Source organism: Eptatretus burgeri, chromosome 9 (assembly GCF_056783735.1).
Source record: "Eptatretus burgeri isolate ZD-2024b chromosome 9, Ebu_testis_v1, whole genome shotgun sequence".
NCBI lineage: Eukaryota > Metazoa > Chordata > Myxini > Myxiniformes > Myxinidae > Eptatretus > Eptatretus burgeri.
The window spans coordinates 48,700,285-48,720,784 of NC_140969.1; the positions used below are offsets into that span (position 1 = coordinate 48,700,285).

General features: G+C 49.0%; 1 protein-coding gene across 6 annotated transcripts in view; it reads left to right on the top strand.

The window, feature by feature from the left end:
- The first annotated feature begins 7,511 nt into the window (after positions 1 to 7,511).
- Positions 7,512 to 20,500, top strand: part of LOC147020093 (zinc finger protein 704-like) — a 134,481-nt gene continuing 121,492 nt past the window's right edge. The window contains exon 1 of one of the 6 annotated variants that reach the window (XM_085896673.1): positions 7,512 to 7,531. Coding sequence is in view for 5 of the 6 variants with exons in the window: in XM_085896672.1 (XP_085752798.1) it covers positions 12,939 to 13,010 (72 nt within the window). In the remaining variant the exon portion in view is untranslated. Of the gene's footprint in view, positions 7,532 to 12,769; positions 13,011 to 20,500 lie in introns of those variants that run through there. The other 5 variants (XM_085896672.1, XM_085896668.1, XM_085896669.1 and 2 more) reach the window with 5 other exon arrangements.

Below are 20,500 nucleotides of genomic sequence, written 5' to 3' on the forward strand. Positions count from 1 at the left end.
TAGTAGCTCTTCCACTTGTCTCCACTCTGTGTACAAAAAAAGCCATGAAGGTATTCTCCTACTTATGCAGCACAAGGCTGTGAGTGGCAACATTGGCTGAAGGTATGGCTGTGCTGCTGATCCAATGCCCCGATTACAAGCACACTGGCACTCATCTTGCCAACCTGAGAAGGATGACAGGCTGTCAGCCCTACCTGGTGTTAATTTAACGGCTGACAGGGACTCCAACTCAGGACCCTAAGTTCTCAATCCAGCCACCCTAACCGCTAAGACACCAAGCCTCCGATGTAGGTATATTAATCTCTTTCTCCAAAAAGATGTGGGTTCTGACATTTGGACCACAAACTTTCCCTCCCCAATCCCCCAATTTAAACTTCTGTACAACAAACACAAAGTGAAGGGAGAAACTGGATGGAACTCGTCTTCCCCCTAACCCCACCCCACCCCACCCGCCAAAGCATTGGGAAACGCGAAACCACGCCCCATACCACAAAATGCTCCTCCAATGACCGTTCCGTCCACTCGTAGCCCCGCCCCCATCCCCGCCCGTTTTTTAAAAAAGTTATCACGTGTGGAAAAGTTCCAAAACATTCGGAAATGTCCGACATTGAGGCTCCAATTGAAATAGAAACGGTGTGAGAGCCTCAGTCACCGATTTACTCTTCCTCTTTCCCTCTTCGCCTCCTCCGAACAGCCGCAGTTATTATTCCAACCCGACTTGAGGGTCGGTCCACTGGGGGGAGCAGTTGTCACCGGTCTTTCACGAACAGGTTGGACAAACCTGACTTTCGATCGGACGTGATTCGGGCAATCTTTTGGAGGCAATTTGTTCAGGGTGCCAGCGAGGACTCCACGACTCTTGGGACATTATGAACTTCCACCAAAGTGCGTCATCTATTTACTACGTACGCAAATATGATTCCATACCCCCTTAACTCCTCTCTTTACACTTGCCATCCCATCACCCCCCCCTCTCCAACACTCCCCGTCCGTCCGTCCCCATTATTGAAGCCGTGCGTGGGTGTATTCGCCGCTGTTGATATGTGAGTAAAGTTTTGCGGAACATGAAGAAATAGATATCATCTCCCTCTCCAACAGGCAATTTGGTACCACGTGACCTACGGAAGAGAGCGTGCGCGCGCCCCGAAACACCCTGTGTGCAACAAGCGCTGAAACGCACAACTTCACGAAACTTTGACCCTCACAGGGAAATAATGTGCACGTTGCACGAAGGATTGCATCGATGCTCTTTAGGAGAGACGAAGCCCACTGAGTTCTGACGAAGTGAAACACGTGAAGAGGGGGGAAGGGGGGAAGTCCGTGCGCAATATTTCTCTCCCCGCTGACTATTAGTCACTCTCCTTCCCATTTACACTGTGCAGAGCCAAGCTGAGGCTGGCGTGGTGCTTGAGTCGTTGCGAGCTCGAGCGCCAATCGATGGCTGAACGTGGTCACGTCACAGGTCCAGAGACTCGCAGCGTGTTTACATCGCGATCCCGGCCAGCGAGACTGAGCAAATGATAAAACCCGGACTGGATCGTCGTTCTCTCATTGCATCCAAAATGCGCGCACGTTTCGTTAAATTGCGCTATTATTAGCAGGAAAACGGTATTACTCATAAACCCTGTCCGAATTCCGGATTTCGGATCCGATCAAGTCCTCAGAAGAATATTACACCGCCACCTGCTACGGCTCGGCACCGCCATTGAAACAACAGCCTGCCGCACCGCTTGAGATGGGACTCGTGAGAGTCCCGATTCGAATGAAGTCATCCTTTCAGCTTCCTGACGATTCTTGACGCCAGACGCCCGCCAGAGGTCCCGAGTTTAATCACAATCTAATTAAATGTTTTACGTAAATAAAGACGTGATGATCGTGTAATTAAAAATATTTCAGTCACTTGGAAATGATTCCGATGGCTTTCAGTTTTAGTTCGTCATGTTTAATTAACAATGTGTGTTAATACTTAATTAACAATTAACACAATGTGTGTATCAATGAACGAAGTGTACACATAATCGTTAATCATCAAACATAACTTTTTCATGATGACAGTCTTGTAAAAATAAATAAAAAAGAAAGATAATTTGATTTGACGGTGGAACTGTTGATCGGACAAATTGTCTTATCAAATAGACAAGACCTGTCTATCCAAGCGAAGTTTGTAGCGGGGTGTTATTGATGGGTAGTGAGGTGTTATTGATTGGCCGTGGGGTGTTATTGATGGGTAGTGAGGTGTTGTTGATGGGTAGTTGGGTGTTATTGATGGGTAGTGAGGTGTTATTGATGGTCATTGGGGTGTTATTGATGGGTAGTTGGGTATTATTGATGGGTAGTGCGGTGTTATTGATGGGTTGTTGGGTGTAATTGATGGGTAGTGGGGTGTTATTGATGGGTAGTGGGGTGTTATTGATGGGTAGTGGGGTGTTATTGATTGGTAGTGCGGTGTTATTGATGGGTAGTGCGGTGTTATTGATGGGTAGTTGAGTGTTATTGATGGGTAGTGCGGTGTTATTGATGGGTAGCGGGGTGTTATTGATGGGTAGTTGGGTGTTATTGATGGGTAGTTGGGTGTTATTGATGGGCAGTGGGGTGTTATTGATGGGTAGTGGGGTGTTATTGATGGGTAGTTGGGTGTTATTGATTGGTATTGAGGTGTTATTGATGGGTAGTGGGGTGTTATTGATGGGTAGTGTGTTGTTATTGATGGGTAGTGAGGTGTTATTGATGGTCATTGGGGTGTTATTGATGGGTAGTTGGGTATTATTGATGGGTAGTGGGGTGTTATTGATGGGTAGTGCGGTGTTATTGATGGGTAGTTGAGTGTTATTGATGGGTAGTGTGGTGTTATTGATGGGTAGAAGGGTGTTATTGATGGGTAGTTGGGTGTTATTGATGGGTAGTGTGGTGTTATTGATGGGTAGTTGGGTGTTATTGATGGGTAGTGAGGTGTTATTGATGGTCATTGGGGTGTTATTGATGGGTAGTTGGGTATTATTGATGGGTAGTGGGGTGTTATTGATGGGTAGTTGGGTGTTATTGATGGGTAGTTGGGTCTTATTGATGGGTAGTGCGGTGTTATTGATGGGTAGCGGGGTGTTATTGATGGGTAGTGGGGTGTTATTGATGGGTAGTTGGGTGTTATTGATGGGTAGTGAGGTGTTATTGATGGGTAGTGGGGTGTTATTGATGGGTAGTGAGGTGTTATTGATGGTCATTGGGGTGTTATTGATGGGTAGTTGGGTATTATTGATGGGTAGTGGGGTGTTATTGATGGGTCGTTGGGTATTATTGATGGGCAGTGGGGTGTTATTGATGGGTAGTGAGGGGTTATTGATGGGTTGTTTGGTGTTATTGATGGGTAGTGAGGTGTTATTGATGGGTAGTGGGGTGTTATTGATTGGTAGTGGGGTGTTATTGATGGGTAGTTGGGTGTTATTGATGGGTAGTGAGATGTTATTGATGGGTAGTGGGGTGTTATTGATTGGTAGTGGGGTGTTATTGATGGGTAGTTGGGTGTTGTTGATGGGTAGTGAGATGTTATTGACAGGTAGTGGGGTGTTATTGATGGGTAGTTGGGTGTTATTGATGGGTAGTGGGGTGTTATTGATGGGCAGTGGGGTGTTATTTATGGGCAGTCGGGTGTTATTGATGAGCAGTGAGGTGTTATTGATGTGCATCGGGGTGTTATTGATAGCCTGGTGTTGGCGCAGTGGTTAGGGCAGCGGCTTGGGATCCAAAAGGTCCTGAGTTCAAGCCCCGTTGGGCCACTGAATTAATACACCAGGGGGTTGACTCAGCCTGTCATCCTTCCGAGGTCGGCGAAATGAGTACCAGTATACTGGGCCGGTGTATACCCCGGTTAAAATAGGTGTACCATATCCCTGTGTCGTAAGAGGCGACCAGGGTTGCGTCAGGAAGGGCATCCGGTGTAAAACATGTGCCAAATCACTATGCGGATCATACGGATGATCCGCTGTGGCGACCCCTAACGGGAGCAGCCGAAAGAAGAAGAAGAAGATCGGGGTGTTATTGATGTGCAGCGAGGTGTTATTGGTGTGTAGTGGGGTGTTATTGATGTGCATCAGGGTGTTATTGGTGTGTAGTGGGGTGTTATTGATGGGCAGCGGGGTGTTATTGATGTGCAGTGGGGTGTTATTGGTGTGCAGCGAGGTGTTATTGGTGTGTAGTGGAATGTTATTAATGTGCAGTGGGGTGTTATTGATGTGCAGAGAGGTGTTATTGATGTGCAGTGGGGTGTTATTGGTGTGTAGTGGGGTGTTATTGATGTGCATCGGGGTGTTATTGATGTGTAGGAGGGTGTTATTGGTGTGGAGTGGGGTGTTATTGATGGGCAGCGGGGTGTTATTGGTGTGTAGTGGGGTGTTATTGATGTGCATCAGGGTGGTATTGATGTGTAGCAGGGTGTTATTGGTGTAGAGTGGGGTGTTATTGATGGGCAGCGGTGTGTTATTTATGGGCAGTCGGGTGTTATTGATGAGCAGTGAGGTGTTATTGATGTGCATCGGGGTGTTATTGATGTGCAGCGAGGTGTTATTGGTGTGTAGTGGAGTGTTATTGATGTGCATCAGGGTGTTATTGATGTGCAGCAGGGTGTTATTGGTGTGTAGTGGGGTGTTATTGATGGGCAGCGGGGTGTTATTGATGTGCAGTGGGGTGTTATTGGTGCGCAGCGAGGTGTTATTGGTGTGTAGTGGAATGTTATTAATGTGCAGTGGGGTGTTATTGATGTGCAGAGAGGTGTTATTGATGTGCAGTGGGGTGTTATTGGTGTGTAGTGGGGTGTTATTGATGTGCAGCGGGGTGTTTTGATGGGCAGCGGGGTGTTTTGATGGGCAGCGGGGTGTTTAAAGGGCAGTGGGGTATTTTGATATGTAGAAGGGTGTTTTGATGTGTTGCGGGGTGTTTTGATGGGCAATGGCGTGTTTTGATGTGCAGTTGGGTGTTTTGATGTGTAGCAGGGTATTTTGATGGGCATTGGGGTGTTTTGATGGGCAGTTTGGTGTTTTGATGTGTCGCGGGGTGTTTTGCTGTGAAGCGGGGTATTTTGATGTGCAGCGGGGTGTTTTGAAGGGCAGTGGAGTATTTTGATATGTAGAAGGGTGTTTTGATGTGTAATGGGGTATTTTGATGGGCAGTGGGGTGTTTTGATGGGCAGTGGGGTGCTTTGATGTGTCGCGGGGTGTTTTGACATGTGGCGGGGTATTTTGATGGGCAGTGGGGTGTTTTGATTGTCAGTGGGTTGTTTTGATGTTTCGCGGGGTGTTTTGCTGTGAAGCGGGGTATTTTGATGGGCAGCCGGGTGTTTTGATGGGCAGTGGGGTGTTTTGATATGTAGCAGGGTGTTTTGATGTGTTGCGGGGTGTTTTGATATGTAGTAGGGTATTTTGATGGGCATTGGGGTGTTTTGATGGGCAGTTTGGTGTTTTGATGTGTCGCAGGGTGTTTTGATGGGCAGCGGGGTGGTTTTATGTGTAGCGGGGTGTTGTGATGTGTAGTGGGGTGTATTGATCTGTCGCGGGGTGTTTTGATGGGAATTGGGGTGTTTGATTTTGTTGCGGGCCCATAGGTCTGTCGGAGAGAACGACCACAAGGTGGGGGAAACTACGTCGATTCCAACCAGACTCCCCGGAATTGTAGGCCGTCACTCACGGATAATTCCGTGATGTGGCGGGTCGCTTGACTGACCGTGGACGCCAATACCTCAACTGCACGGCATAGGGACCTCCTGTCAAGAAACAAGTTACGTAATTAACCACGCAGTTTCGACTACCGGGGAACCATGCCCTCGGTACGCCTTGCCCGAACCGGATCACTCTACCAACTACCGACTACTTTTCCGGATCGGATGCAGTCGAGCGGCACTGCCCAGGACGTACCGGCTAGAAGGAATAGGTTATCGGGAATAAAGACCTGGCTAAACTCAGATTCGAACCATGCTGGACCAATGGAGGAAAAGACAAAGACGAGCTGAGAACATTTCTACAATTCTTTATTTACAATAAGCGGGGAAAAGCATATGGCACATAAAAAAGGTTTATTCGGTATGTAAAGCAGGGGAAAGATGAGCGAGGTGGGGTGCGGGAATTTACAAGCAACTTACAAATACGGACACAGTGCAGACTTGACGCGAGATTAATAAAAGCAACAGTTACAACAATGAAGATCTTATACAGGCTTATCTAACGGACAGGCACCATCACACTCAGACACACGCTCAGACAAAATATACCCAATGAAAAGAAAAGGGACCTTTTGCAGCCAGGGAGGGAGGGAGTTGAGGTCACAGTTTTTGGTACCTGAGCGTTTCGGGGGGTGGGGGTGCTCCGTGGTGCGGCACCTGACAAAAGCTGTGCAGTTCGGTCCACAGACGCACGTGTGGTAATCGTGTCTGATGGAGTTCAGAGGCGAGAGATGAGCAGTAGGCAGGAACAGATAAGAGGTTTGGTCGGGGTTGTGTGGGCGAGGACCAGTACAGTAGGCGGGCCGTTGAGGCGAGACGTCGGCAGAGCCAAGCAGCCGGAACACTTTCACAACAACTCGCAATTCTCTTCAACCTCCCCAACTTCTTCACAATTCCAACGACAACGACCACTTCCCACTCAGAGGTCCGTGCTTTGTACAGCCTGGAGCTCAGGGAGGAGCCACGGCGAAGCTGACATCATCGTCCGATCTGAGCATCCCGATTGGAGCTTTATACAGCCTGGAGCTCGGGGAGGAGCCACGGCGAAGCTGACGTCATCGTCCGATCTGAGCATCCCGATTGGACCGAGCCTTCATGTGGTCCGCCTTTCTGGGCGGGGTTTCGGCCAGACGCTGGTCTGGCCCACCCAGAACGCGCGTGTCTGGGTTTGGAAAGGTGGAAGCCGATGCAGCTTTCATAGCGAACTTTGGGATTCTGTCTCAGAAAACGAGACCCCGGATACAGTGGGTAGTCGGTGGTACGTTATGGTAAGTGAGACGAGGGTGTGAGGCAATTTACCTCAGAAAATAAATGAGGAAGAGTGGGAAGTGGAATGGAGGGGAAAATGATTTAATAAAATAAAAGGGGAAAAATGATTTATTAATCCTAAATATAGCCCAGGGGTCTCCAACCTGCGGCCCGCGGGCCACATGCAGCCCCTTAGACGGATTTATGCGGCCCGCGATGCCATGTTAAGTTTACATTACAATGCGGCCCGCGATACTGCCAATTTGTCAGGGTCAATGATCAAAGCGTTCTGTAATTTTTATTATGATTTTGATTCATATTAGACACGTGTTTTTAACACGATTATTCATTTATCATATTCGTTGGCAAGAAAAATATATTCAGCACTAATTTTCGTTTAAATTTCCGCATATTAATTATATATTTATATATATGTTTTTTCCAGAATTTAGCATCCTTTTTTGGGGTGCGGCCCTCCGCCTCTCACCACTTTGGTTTTGTGGCCCTCCGCCCAAAAAGGTTGGAGACCCTTGCTATTGTCCATCGCAACACACTCCCTCGTCTTCCCACTAGACAAAGGTAGGGACGTAACTACACGTATCGCTCTATAATTGCAGCAGTGTGTGTGTGTGTGTGTGTGTGTGTGTGTGTGTGTGTGTGTGTGTGTGTGTGTGTGTGTGTGTGTGTGTGTGTGTGTGTGTGTGTGTGTGTGTGTGTGTGTGTGTGTGTGTGTGTGTGTGTGTGTGTGTGTCTGTGACTGCTGTTTCTCGACAACCACTGGTCCGATCGAATTGAAACTTGCCAGGTATATTGCTGGGGACCCGAGTATGTGCCTTTTCAAGGTTTGATATTAATCGGACAAGTGGTTCCAAAGTTATCGCCATTTATTTACCAATGACAGGACACGTTGCTGCGTCGGCGTGGCCGTTGGGGAAGAGATCCTCAGTCGCGTTCCCCATTACGGGTTACAACATATGGACTTCCGGATAGTGATGACTTACTGTATTCTAATAATTTCTCGATTTCTTATGCGCTTTTATAGATAAACACAATTCCCCAATCCAGTCGTCGTTTAAAAGAGCAAAGGAACGGCCTGTGTGTTTGTTTGAAAGTTTTTGTTTTTTTGCACGTACGGCCACGCACGTATGGCCACGCACGTACGGGCATGCGAGAGCGAAGGAACGGCCTGTGTGGTTGTTGTTTCTGGCACACGGTTTGAAAGTTTTTTTTTTTTTGCATGTACGGCCACGCACGTAGGGCACACACTAGTTTTAATGAAATAACTGACTCGCGACAACTGTATGTTGTATGCATACGGTTCCGAGAACGGTAACAATATATAGCGGGGTGTTTTGATGGGCAATGGGGTGTTTTGATATGTAGTGGGGTGTTTTGATGGGCAACGGGGTGTTGTGATGTGCTGTGGGGTGTTTTGATGTGCAGCGGGGTGTTGTGATATGAAGCGGGGTGTTTTGATGTGTAGCGGGTGTGTTGATGTGTTTTGATGTGTAGCGGGTTTTTTGATGTGTAGCCGGGTGTTTTGATGTGTCGCGGGGTGTTTTGATGTGCAGCGGGGTGTTTTGATGTGTCGCGAGGTGTTTTGATGGGCAGTGGGTTTTTTGATGTGTAGCGGGGTGTTTTGATGTGTCGCGGGGTGTTTTGATGGGCAACGGGGTTTTTTGATATGTCGCAGGGTGTGTTTGAGTGGAGCGGGGTGTTGTGATGTGCTGTGGGGTGTTTTGAAGTGCAGCTGGGTGTATTGATGTGCAGCGGGGTGTTTTGATGGGCAGCGGGGTGTTTTGAAGTGTGGCGGGGTGTTTTGATGTGCAGCGGGGTGTTCTGATATGTAGCGGGATGTTTTGATGGGTAGCGGCGTGTTTTGAAGTGTGGCGGGGTGTTTTGATTTGTTGCGGGGAGTTTTCGTTTGCAGCGGGGTGTTTTGGTTTGGTGTTTTGGTGTGCGGTGGGGTGTTTTGGTTTGCAGCGGGGTGTTTTGATGTGCAGCGGGGTGTTTTGATGGGTAGCGGGGTGTTTTGAAGTGTGGCGGGGTGTTTTGATTTGTTGCGGGGAGTTTTCGTTTGCAGCGGGGTGTTTTGGTTTGGTGTTTTGGTGTGCGGTGGGGTGTTTTGGTTTGCAGCAGGGTGTTTTGGTGTGCGGTGGGGTGTTTTTGTTTGCAGCGGGGTGTTTTGGTTTGGTGTTTTGGTGTGGTGTGGGGTGTTTTCATTTGTTGCGGTGTGTTTTGGTTTGCAGCGGGGTATTTTGGTTTTGGTGTTTAGGTGTGCTGTGGGGTGTTTTAATATGTCGCGGGATGTTTTGGTTTGGTGCTTTAGTATGGTGTTTTGATGTGGTGTTTTGGTGTGCTGTGGGGTGTTTTCGTTTGCAGCGGGGTGTTTTGGTTTGGTGTTTTGGTGTGCGGTGGGGTGTTTTGGTTTGGTGTTTTGGTTTGCAGCAGGGTGTTTTGGTATGCGGTGGGCTGTTTTTGTTTGCAGCGGGGTGCTTTGGTTTGCTGTTTTGGCGTGGTGTGGGGTGTTTTCATTTGTTGTGGTGTGTTTTGGTTTGCAGCGGGGTATTTTGGTTTTGGTGTTTTGGTGTGCTGTGGGGTGTTTTCATTTGTCGCGGGGTGTTTTGGTTTGGTGTTTTAGTTTGGTGTTTTGGTTTGGTGTTTTGGTGTGCTGTGGGGTGTTTTCGTTTGCAGCGGGGTGTTTTGGTTTGGTGTTTTGGTGTGCGGTGGGGTGTTTTAGTTTGCAGCAGGGTGTTTTGGTGTGCTGTGGGGTGTTTTCATTTGCAGCGGGGTGTTTTGGTTTGGTGTTTTGGTGTGCGGTGGGGTGTTTTGGTTTGCAGCAGGGTGTTTTGGTGTGCGGGGGGGTGTTTTTGTTTGCAGCGGCGTGTTTTGGTTTGCTGTTTTGGTGTGCTGCGGGGTGTTTTCATTTGTAGCGCGGTGTTTGGTTTGGTGTTTTGGTGTGCGGTGGGGTGTTTTCATTTGTAGCGAGATGTTTTCGTTTGTAGCAGGGTGTTTTGGTTTGGTGTTTTTGGTGTGCTGTGGGGTGTTTTCATTTGTAGCGGGGTGTTTGGTTTGGTGTTTTTGGTGTGCTGTGGGGTGTTTTCATTTGTAGCGGGGTGTTTTCATTTGTAGCGGGGTGTTTGGTTTGGTGTTTTGGTGTGCTATGGGGTGTTTTCATTTGTAGCGGGGTGTTTTCATTTGTAGCAGGGTGTTTTGGTTTGGTGTTTTTGGTGTGCTGTGGGGTGTTTTCATTTGTAGCAGGATGTTTTCGTTTGTAGCAGGGTGTTTTGGTTTGGTGTTTTTGGTGTGCTGTGGGGTGTTTTCATTTGTAGCGGGGTGTTTGGTTTGGTGTTTTGGTGTGCTGTGGGGTGTTTTCATTTGTAGCAGGGTGTTTTCATTTGTAGCAGGGTGTTTTGGTTTGGTGTTTTTGGTGTGCTGTGGGGTGTTTTCATTTGTAGCAGGATGTTTTCGTTTGTAACAGGGTGTTTTGGTTTGGTGTTTTGGTTTGGTGTTTTGGTTTGCAGCAGGGTGTTTTGGTGTGCGGTGGGGTGTTTTTGTTTTGTGTTTTGGGGTGTGGTGGGGTGTTTTTGTTTGGTGTTTTGGTGTGCGGTGGGGTGTTTTTGTTTGGTGTTTTGGTGTGCAGTGGCGTGTTTTTGTTTGGTGTTTTGGTGTGCGATGGGGTGTTTTTGTTTGGTGTTTTGGTGTGCGGTGGGGTGTTTTTGTTTGGTGTTTTGGTGTGTGGTGGGGTGTTTTTGTTTGATGTTTTGGTGTGCGATGGGGTGTTTTCATTCGTAGCGGGGTCTTTGGTTTGGTGTTTTGGTTTGGTGTTTTGGTTTGGTGTTTTGGTGTGCTGTGCCCTGTTTTCATTTGTAGCGGGGTCTTTGGTTTGGTCTTTTGGTGTGCGGTGGGGTGTTTTCATTTGTAGCGGGATGTTTTCATTTGCAGCGGGGTGTTTTGGTTTGGTGTTTTGGTGTTCTGTGGGGTGTTTTCATTTGTAGCGGGGTGTTTGGTTTGGTGTTTTGGTGTGCTGTGGGGTGTTTTCATTTGTAGCGGGGTGTTTGGTTTGGTGTTTTGGTGTGCTGTGGGGTGTTTTCATTTGTAGCGGGATGTTTTGGTTTGGTGTTTTGGTTTGGTGTTTTGGTTTGGTGTTTTGGTTTGGTATTTTGGTTTGCAGCAGAGTGTTTTGGTGTGCGGTGGGGTGTTTTTGTTTGGTGTTTTGGTGTGTGGTGGGGTGTTTTTGTTTGATGTTTTGGTGTGCGGTGGGGTGTTTTTGTTTGGTGTTTTGGTGTGCGGTGAGTGTTTTTGTTTGGTGTTTTGGTGTGCAGTTGGGTGTTTTCGTTTGGTGTTTTGGTGTGCAGTGGGGTGTTTTTGTTTGGTGTTTTGGTGTGCGGTGGGGTGTTTTTGTTTGGTGTTTTGGTGTGCGGTGGGGTGTTTTTGTTTGGTGTTTTGGTGTGCAGTTGGGTGTTTTTGTTTGGTGTTTTGGTGTGCAGTCGGGTGTTTTTGTTTGGTGTTTTGGTGTGCGGTGGGGTGTTTTGTACATGTAATTGGTCTTTTAAGTCAGTTTGTTTGGCAAAATTATTTTATTCACTCAGCCACAAATGATCCATGTTGACCATGTATGGTCCAATTCTCATGGAGCTGGTTGGGACATGCACACCAGCTGATGATCACTCAGTTGATGACACATCCTCTTGGATATACAGTATGTATATATATATATATATATATATATATATATATATATATATATATATATATATATATATATATATATATATATATATATATGTGAAACAATACTGTATATCCATCCCTCCCATCCTTGCTTCTGACGTTGGAAATGTTTCCGTAAAGATCGTTTCAACTGTCACAACTGCTTTCATTGGCTCATGTGCCCCATGAGCTGTTCGGGTTACAATGTCGTCTGAGTTTTGTTTTGCACGTTTGATCAACCCCCGTCACGTGTTAGTGAGTTTTAATATAAATTTGTGTGTAACTTGTGCAATGAGCTCAAACAAGCTGGGTTTACTCATGAATGCCTCGCACAATGTTTATGTGTTCCTTTGTGAACACACATCGTATGAAAGGTGAAAATCCTGGGATCTCAAGAAGGTTCAAATCTCATTTTAAATGATCATGCAGGTGTTGATCCGTCCATCGTCTATAGTCTATACCTATATATATATAATATACTGTGTGGTGTTTGATGTCCTTGTAGTTCATGTAAAAGTACAATGCACCAGTCTTCCAACATCCTTATCATCATCACCGTGCTCCTCCACTTCCACTGAAACTCATCAGATGTCACAAGTGTCTGATCTGGTAAAAAAAAATCTTCCCTTTAAAGGAAGGATATGGCGCAATGAATGCATCATACATGGTCCATCGGATGGACGTTAAGCCGGGTGTCCCGACTGCGAGCATTACGCGGCGTCTTTCACGAAGAGGAGGTGAGTTATCGCCGGCATCCCGAATAAACGACTCATTCCCAGGTTAACTGCGAGGAGCAACAACTCGTCTTGTTCGGACATCCCTCGACACCAGGTTGGTGACACGCTTGCTATCTCAGGTTGGTGTTGCTGAGCGAGCTGGACATCCCACTCAAACGGCAAAACACGATTCGTACGTCGTCAGAGAGTCGATCTGCGGATCCGGAATGATTATTAATTCTGCGATGCTCTATGTTCTGCCGAGCTCAGCGTACACGCCGCAGACAGAGTGCACACGTCCTGCGAGGAGCACGCAACGCACGTGTTGTCCGTCACGTACCGGCTTTTTTGCGCTCCAGTTCCGATTTCCCCGAGATATGGTCCGGCGTTTGCGAATTGCCGCCGGAGCGAGGCAGCGGCAGAAGCACCGGGCGCGGCACGACCCCGAAGCGAGAGATCGTCGGCGCAGGCTCGCGGGATAGCGACGATCCCCCGCGTTTCTGCTCCATTGGCCCCTTTCCACCCGGGGCGTCCGAGTCAATGCAAAAGCCGCGACCATGAGCTGTTGCCGGCGCGCCGGCTCTCAGCTCCCTTGGCCCTCCTGCCAGGTACGAACGGGCTACAGACGCGTGAGTAAGGAGGGGTGTTTGCTGATTGTGGGGGGGGGCAATAAGGGGTGCATACGTAGGTGGGGGCAAGAAGGTGCATCCAGAGGTTGAGGTGGGAAGTCGTGTGTGCAGAGGTAAGGGAAATAAGTGGTACACAGAAGTGGGGGGAATAAGGGGGTGCGTATAGAGGTCGGGGAAAGAAAGTGCGTTTAGAGGTGGGGTTGGGAGTCGGTGTGTGCAGAGGTAGGGGTAATAAGGGGGTATACAGAGGTGAGAGCACGAAGGAGTGTGTGCATATGTGGTGGCAAGGAGGGATGTGTTCAGAGATGGGGCAAGATGAGATGGTTGCAACAGGGGGAAATAAGCGGTGTGTGCAGAGGAGGCAACAATGAGTGTGTGCACCGGTGGGAGTGAGGGGATAAGGAGGGAACACAGAGGTGGGTGCAAGAGAGGTTAGTGTCGAGGTGGGGCCAAGCACAGGTGCAGAAATAAGTTGAGGCAAGGAGCGGATGTGCAAAGTTGGAAAAGGGGCAGTGTATGCTGAGGAGATGGGAGAGCAAGAAGGATTGTGTGCAGAGTTGGGGGTCAAGAAAGATTGAGTACAAATATGGGGCAAGGAGGGGGTCCTTGCAGAGGTCGGCAGGGAGGGGGTCCTTGCAGAGGTGTTGGCAAGGAGGGGGTCCTTGCAGAGGTGTCGGCAAGGAGGAGGTCCTTGCAGAGGTGTCGGCAAGGAAGAGGTCCTTGCAGAGGTGTCGGCAAGGAGGGGGTCCTTGCAGGGGGTCCTTGCAGAGGTGTCGGCAAGGAGGGGGTCCTTGCAGAGGTGTCGGCAAGGAGGGGTTCCTTGCATGGGGTCCTTGCAGAGGTGTCGGCAAGGAGGGGGTCCTTGCAGAGGTGTCGGCAAGGAGGGGGTCCTTGCAGGCAGTCCTTGCAGAGGTCGGCAGGGAGGGGGTTCTTGCAGAGGTCGGCAGGGAGGGGGTCCTTGCAGAGGTGTCGGCAGGGAAAGGGTCCTTGCAGTGGTGTCAGCATGGAGGTTCAGGTCCTTGCAGAGGTGTCAGCAGGGAGGAGGTCCTTGCAGAGGTGTTGGCAGGGAAGGTGATCCTTGCAGAGGTGTTGACAAGGAGGAGGGTCTTGTAGAGTCGTCAGCAAGGAGGGCGTCCTTGCAGAGGTGTGGGTATGGGGGAGAGAGGTCTTTGCAGAGGTGTCGGCAGGGAGGAGGTCCTTGCAGAGGTGTTGGCAGGGAAGGTGATCCTTGCAGAGGTGTTGACAAGGAGGAGGGTCTTGTAGAGGTGTCAGCAAGGAGGGCATCCTTGCAGAGGTGTTGGTATGGGGGAGAGAGGTCTTTGCAGAGGTGGAAGCAAGTTGGAGTCTGTATTCATGGAGGTTTGGAGCTATGCTTGCAAAAGTGTGGGCAAGAGGTCTCCTTGTAGAACTGTGAGCAAGGAGGGTCCTTGCTGAGTTCTGGGCAAGCTGTGGTCCTTGCAGTGGTACTTCCATCAAGAAGGGACACAACCCCTCCCTATCATTTCAGCCCACCACCCACCTCCATGTCTGCATTCCCTCTCTGTCCCTGCCATCCTCACTTCCCATTTCCTTGTACCCAGTGGTATATTGTGTTGTGACCACTTATTGCGATGTGCCCACTCCTCGAGTTTGCTGTAGCAGACAGGCCGACACCAGATGTATTGTAATTTTCACACAAAGTGCAGCAGTGAAGTCAGGTCAGGCCAGATATGATATGTCCACCTTCTGCTAGTACTCCAGGGGCCTATGTCTGGCTGTCCCCCAGGCAGATGCCTGGCCCATCCACATCTTGAGATGCTGATCAACCTGCTGCAACCACGAGGCACATGGTCAGTCCATTGACCTCCTCCACTCACAAGGCTCCCTCGCTGAGAGAATCTGGTGAGCAGGATCAGCATCAGTAAGACGAGCCACATGTCCATACAGCCGCAGCTGACGCTCACGGACTATGCAGGTAACAAATATAATTTGAGTCTCTCTCGGCAATCGCTCGTTAGACACAATGTCTGACCAACGATAGCCAAGGATTCTCCGAAGAGACCTGGTACCAAAGGAATTGTCTCCTTTTCAGATCCCTGGTCAGAATCCAAGTCTCACGTCCGTAGAGCTAGACTGGAAGGACGAAGGACTTGAAGACTTGGACTTTCGTCCTCCTGCACAGGAACCGACAGCACCACATCCCATGATCCAGTGAATCCATGACTCCCCAGGCCCCACCCATATGTCTATTGACCCCTGGCTCACAGCAAGCAGAGATATGAATATCACTGCCAAGGTAAGTGAATCTCTCCGTGACGTCAACATCCTCACCACAAACAGGTACAGACAGGATAGCAGCATCCGTGCTGTCTTTGTAATCGCAGTGACTCCGACTCCTCATTCAGCACCTTGAAGCCCCCAAAATGATCTCCAGAGTCTCCGCAATGATGACTGCATCATCTGCAACATCATGGTCAGAGACCTTGGCATTCCCAAACTACGCACTGCAGATTCATCTCTCTGACATCTTCCCCATAATCCAGCCGATACAAGTAATGAAAAGTGTGGGGGCAATACACACCCCTGACAAACTCCAGTAACAACTGGAAATAAGTCAGAGATGGTATCACCACATCTCACAGCACTCTCAGTACCACAGTGTAGTTCAGACATCAGATTGATCAATTTTGGTGGCACCCCATGAAGACTAAGAAACATCCAGAGGGCATCCCGATTCACTGAATCATATGCTTTCCAGAGATCAACAAAGGCTACAAGCAGCCCCTACCGAAAGTCTCGTCTGCATTCCGTGAAGACCCGAAGGGCAAGGATATGGTCAATCATTGACCTCTTTGGTGTAAAGCCTGACTGCTCTGGGCGCTGGTACTCAAGCAGATGGCGAACCCTATCAATAATTATCCAAGAAAAGACCTTGCCCAACACTGAGAGCAGCATCACCCGTTGGTAGTTGTTGCAGTCCTGGTGATCACCATTCACTTCCCAGAGAGGGACAACAAGGCCCCTCTTCCATTCAGTTGGGATGATGCCTGTGTTCCAGGCAGAGCACAGAACTGCATGCAACGACACAAGTACAGCATTTCCACCAGCCTTGAGAAGTTCAGCATGGATGCCACAGATCTCAGGAGCTTTACCCCATTTCAATTGGTTCACCACAGGCTGTGTTTCCACAAACAAAGGTGGATCACAGTTGATTGCAGAGTCAGCAATAGGGATAGTAACTCCCCTGACATCGAACTCAACAGCTGCTGGATCAGCCTGGTACAGCCGCCACTCAAAGTAACCGGCGCTGAAGTCCTTCACGTCGGACTCCTCTATCAAGAGTCCTCCACCCTCAAGAGGAACGCAATGCGTGAATTCCCCTGCAAGCAGGATGAGAATAACTTGACCACAAGCGATGCTCTACCCCCTCACGGATTGCTCGCACATAGGCCTCCTTGTCCACCCTCAGTACACGTGCAGTTTTATGCCTCAACTCCCTGAACAGCTCAGCCCTGCCATTAAGCCTGGTGCTGCGGCTCTTACTTATCTGGTCAGTGGTACAGTGGTATACAGTCAGTTGTAACCAGTGCCCCTTTGGAGACAAATTCTTCTTCTCCCGACGGTGAGTTCCAAGGCATCCACCGGCAACATTAAGGATGGTGGTCTTGAAGGCTCTCCACAACTTCAGGATTGCCCAAAGCACTCAGACCCCCCAAATTCCCACTCAGCCTATTCGCAAACTCCTCAGTTACCCTCTTATCCTTGAGTTTGCCGACCTCCAGCCTTGGCTGGGATGGTGCCATTCTTCCAGATTTAAGCTGCCACTTCAGAATTGCGACCACAAGCCTGTGGTCTGTGTTGAGGAACTGAGCACTCCGGTGGACCCTGCAGTTCTGGATCATCCTCCAGCTACCATCAACAAGCACATGGTCAATCTCTTTTACCACCAGCATTGGAATACCAAGTCCAGCGATGAGCCTGTGGGTGCTGAAGCCATGAACCAGCCACCCTAAGTTCATGACTTCTTGCAAAGTCAAGGAACTTAGTGCTATTCAGGTTCACAGTTCCAGACCCATGGGGACCAACACACACCCCATAACCATTCCTATCAGTTCCAGTCATTGCATTGAAATCCCCCAAGACTAGAAGAGTATCTCGTCTGGGGCATTGATGAACCCCAGACTCGAGCGTGGCATAGAACTTCGTCCTTCATGTTGAGATCACTCACCCCAGTTGGAACATATACAGAGACCAGAGAAACGACACCCAAAGAGTGATGAATCCTTCGTCTCATAATACGCTCGTTGACCGGTGTAACCTCAATTATCATTGGAATCAGCTTATTGGACACAGCAACAGTAACTCTGTGTACATGGTAACCATTAGAGCGACCAGACAAATAGTAGGTGTAACCACCCGCCATGATCTCACCACTTTCCCGTCTCCAATCCTCAGAGAGTGCTGCAATACCGATGTTCAAACGCTTGAGCTCAGATGATAACAGAGACAGGTGATTATCCTCTCTTCGAGAAAGGACATTCCAGGCACTCACCCAAAGGAACCGCTTCAGGTTAACCCAAGGAGACCGCCCTCTGCTGGACGACATCTCAGCAACATCCCGACACACACTTCCTCAATCTGACGCAGGAAGGTTACCCTGTGGTTCTCCTCCTATCATGAAAGAGTAGGAGTCCCGAAGGATTGGCCCCAATCCCGTCATCCGGTGAGCTGCCCTGCAGAGGGCAGCTGCACAGGAGGTCCTCCCCCAGAGTGGGTTTTCAATTTCCTCTGTGGTTTTCTTGTGTTTTGCGGAATGAAGTATTTTATGGTGGCCGGAGTGCAAATCCTGCCCCCAACCTCCTAATTATCAGTAACCCAACTGCAGGAGGACGTCCACAGATACAGTTGTGCACTAGATATGGATGGCGCTTGGCTCACAACGAGCTGCTCTGTCCTTTGACACGTTTTGTTTTTTATCCTGCTGGGTGTCCGTATCACACACCCTCCTCACCAGAAAACCTGGTGGGGGTGACGGTTGGGTCGCTGCCAACCTGATCATGAATCAGGTTAGGACAGGTTTACATGATACTTGTAGCAAGTCACAGGTCTGATCTGGCCTGACCTGACAATACAGATCTGATCTGGCAGTGAAGTGAAACACCACAATCCCATCAAGTGCAGAATGGTATTCAAGTGCAGTACAGACTTGGCACTTCCCTGACCTGTATTCCATCCTGTCATTTAAGTCAAATCCGGTGCGGCAGTCATGCCCAATCCCACTTGGCACTCATGCCCAATCTGGCATGCAGTCAGGCCCAATCCCACGTGGCACTCATGCCCAATCTGGCGTGGTAGTCAGGCCCAATCCGGTACGGCAATCAGGCCTGCTAGTCCAGCACAGCAGTCAGGACAGGTAGTCTGGCACGGCAGTCAGGCCAGCTGGTCTGGCGCGACATTCAGGCCCAATCCGGCGCGGTAGGCCCAATCCGGTACGGCAATCCGGCCTGCTAGTCTGGCACGGCAGCCAGGCCCGCTAGTCTGGCATGGCAGCCAGGCCCACTAGTCTGGCGCGGCAGTCAGGCCAGCTAGTCTGGCGCGACATTCAGGCCCAATCCGGCACGGTAGGCGCAATCCGGTACGGCAATCAGGCCTGCTAGTCTGGCATGGCAGCCAGGCCCACTAGTCTGGCACGGCAGTCAGGCCCGCTAGTCTGGCACGGCAGTCAGGCCCGCTAGCCTGGCACGGCAGTCAGGCCCGCGAGTCTCGCACGGCAGCCAGGCCTGCTAGTCTGGCACGGCAGCCAGGCCCGCTAGTCTGGCACGGTAGCCAGGCCCGCTAGTCTGGCACGGCAGCCAGGCCCGCTAGTCTGGCACGGCAGCCAGGCCCGCTAGTGTGGCACGGCAGCAAGGCCCGCTAGTCTGGCACGGCAGCAAAGCCAGCCAGTCTGGCGTGGCAATCAGGCTGGCCAGTCTGGCCCAGTTCAGATAGCTCGACCTGGGACTGCGTGACCTGTGCAGTGGCTCGCTAGAACAACACCTTGTTTTGTGTTGCAGTGCCAGTTTGTGGATGCAAGCGCAGCACCAAGTTTAGAGTCAAATATATCTGTACAGTGTGGTGTTGTAGCAGCAGAATTATACCGTGAGACAGATGTTTCCGTGCTGAGATATTGATCGGCAGGTATTGGTAATCACCAATATGTACTGTGGGTACATGTTGAAGGAACCATGCAGTGATTGTGTTCACTCAGATGGCATGTTACCTGGTTCTGGTAAACCACCTTTACGATAGTGTCCATCTTTTGCAAACTTTGTAGATTGATGCCCAAGTGTCAACATCTCAAAACAAAGTCCCTTTTTGCTTGACTGGCATGGAGCAGTTGATTAACCAGTTTTTACCGATTGGGTTCATCGATTTTGATAATTTGTGGCCATTTGAACGATTGGGTTTGTTGGAAATGTTTTTTTTTTGTTTTTTTCATCTACCTGGATAAGGAAACCTTTGTTGTCTCTCCAAATGAATAACCAACACCTTTGTGTCAAGGGGTCAATTAATTGTCACTCAAGTTATGGCAGGAAATCGTCTCAATCGTTTTATATGAGTTCCCGGTTATGTAGTTTTCAATGCGTTTTATAAACGTTTTCATCAACGTTTTCTAAACGTCAGGTTGCAGGAGGCATATTCATTTGTTTGTGAACTCTGTTTCTTCCTTGTTGGTACCCTCTACCCCTTCGATCAAACAGGTGTTTATTTGTCTCGCAGTGTAATGTTTCTGACTTGGGATGCAATGAGTTTTCATTTGAATAAATAATAATTTCTCATCACAAGTAGATTTTTTTTATTTCACCTGCTTTACAGCACATTAATGCCATCCAGGTGTGATGTTAGAAGGGGGCTTTGGTGTTTGGCATTTAACTGCTCAAACTTTGCTGATAGTGAATCATTTACGGGAACGACGATTTCAAATATTTCAATGACTGCATGTTCTTAATCAAACCTCATCTCAGAAATTTAATCGCACTCTTGCACATCTGAACACATTATGATTGTGAGGGGTGTACCTATCAAAGTTTGATCTGTATAGCTAGCACATGATCCCTGCTCAGTGCTTGATGAAGACCACTCAGTTGTTGAAACACCAAACCTGAAACTTTCCTTCTAAGCAGCTATATGGGTTGGCGGCGCCTTCAGTTTACGATGTAGTTCAGGGTGGGTATTTTACAATATCCTTATCGATTCATTAGTGTTTTTATTTATTTTATTTATTTTTCACTTGGAAAGGGGAGTGTGAGGGTCGTTCAGCCTCATACGCTGTTACTGGAGCAAGACTTTATTAAAAGCCCCCTTTTTGAGATTGGAAAAAGTAATATTTTTTTCCCCTCCCTGCTCGCTCACCTCTTTTTTTCCTTTGTCAGTTGGTTTGTTCCTTTTGTTTCATCCCCGCTTCCCCCCTTCCTCTTCTTGTTGTGTTTCATTCAGCTTGTGCGCAGCTTGTTCACCCCCACATGTCCTTC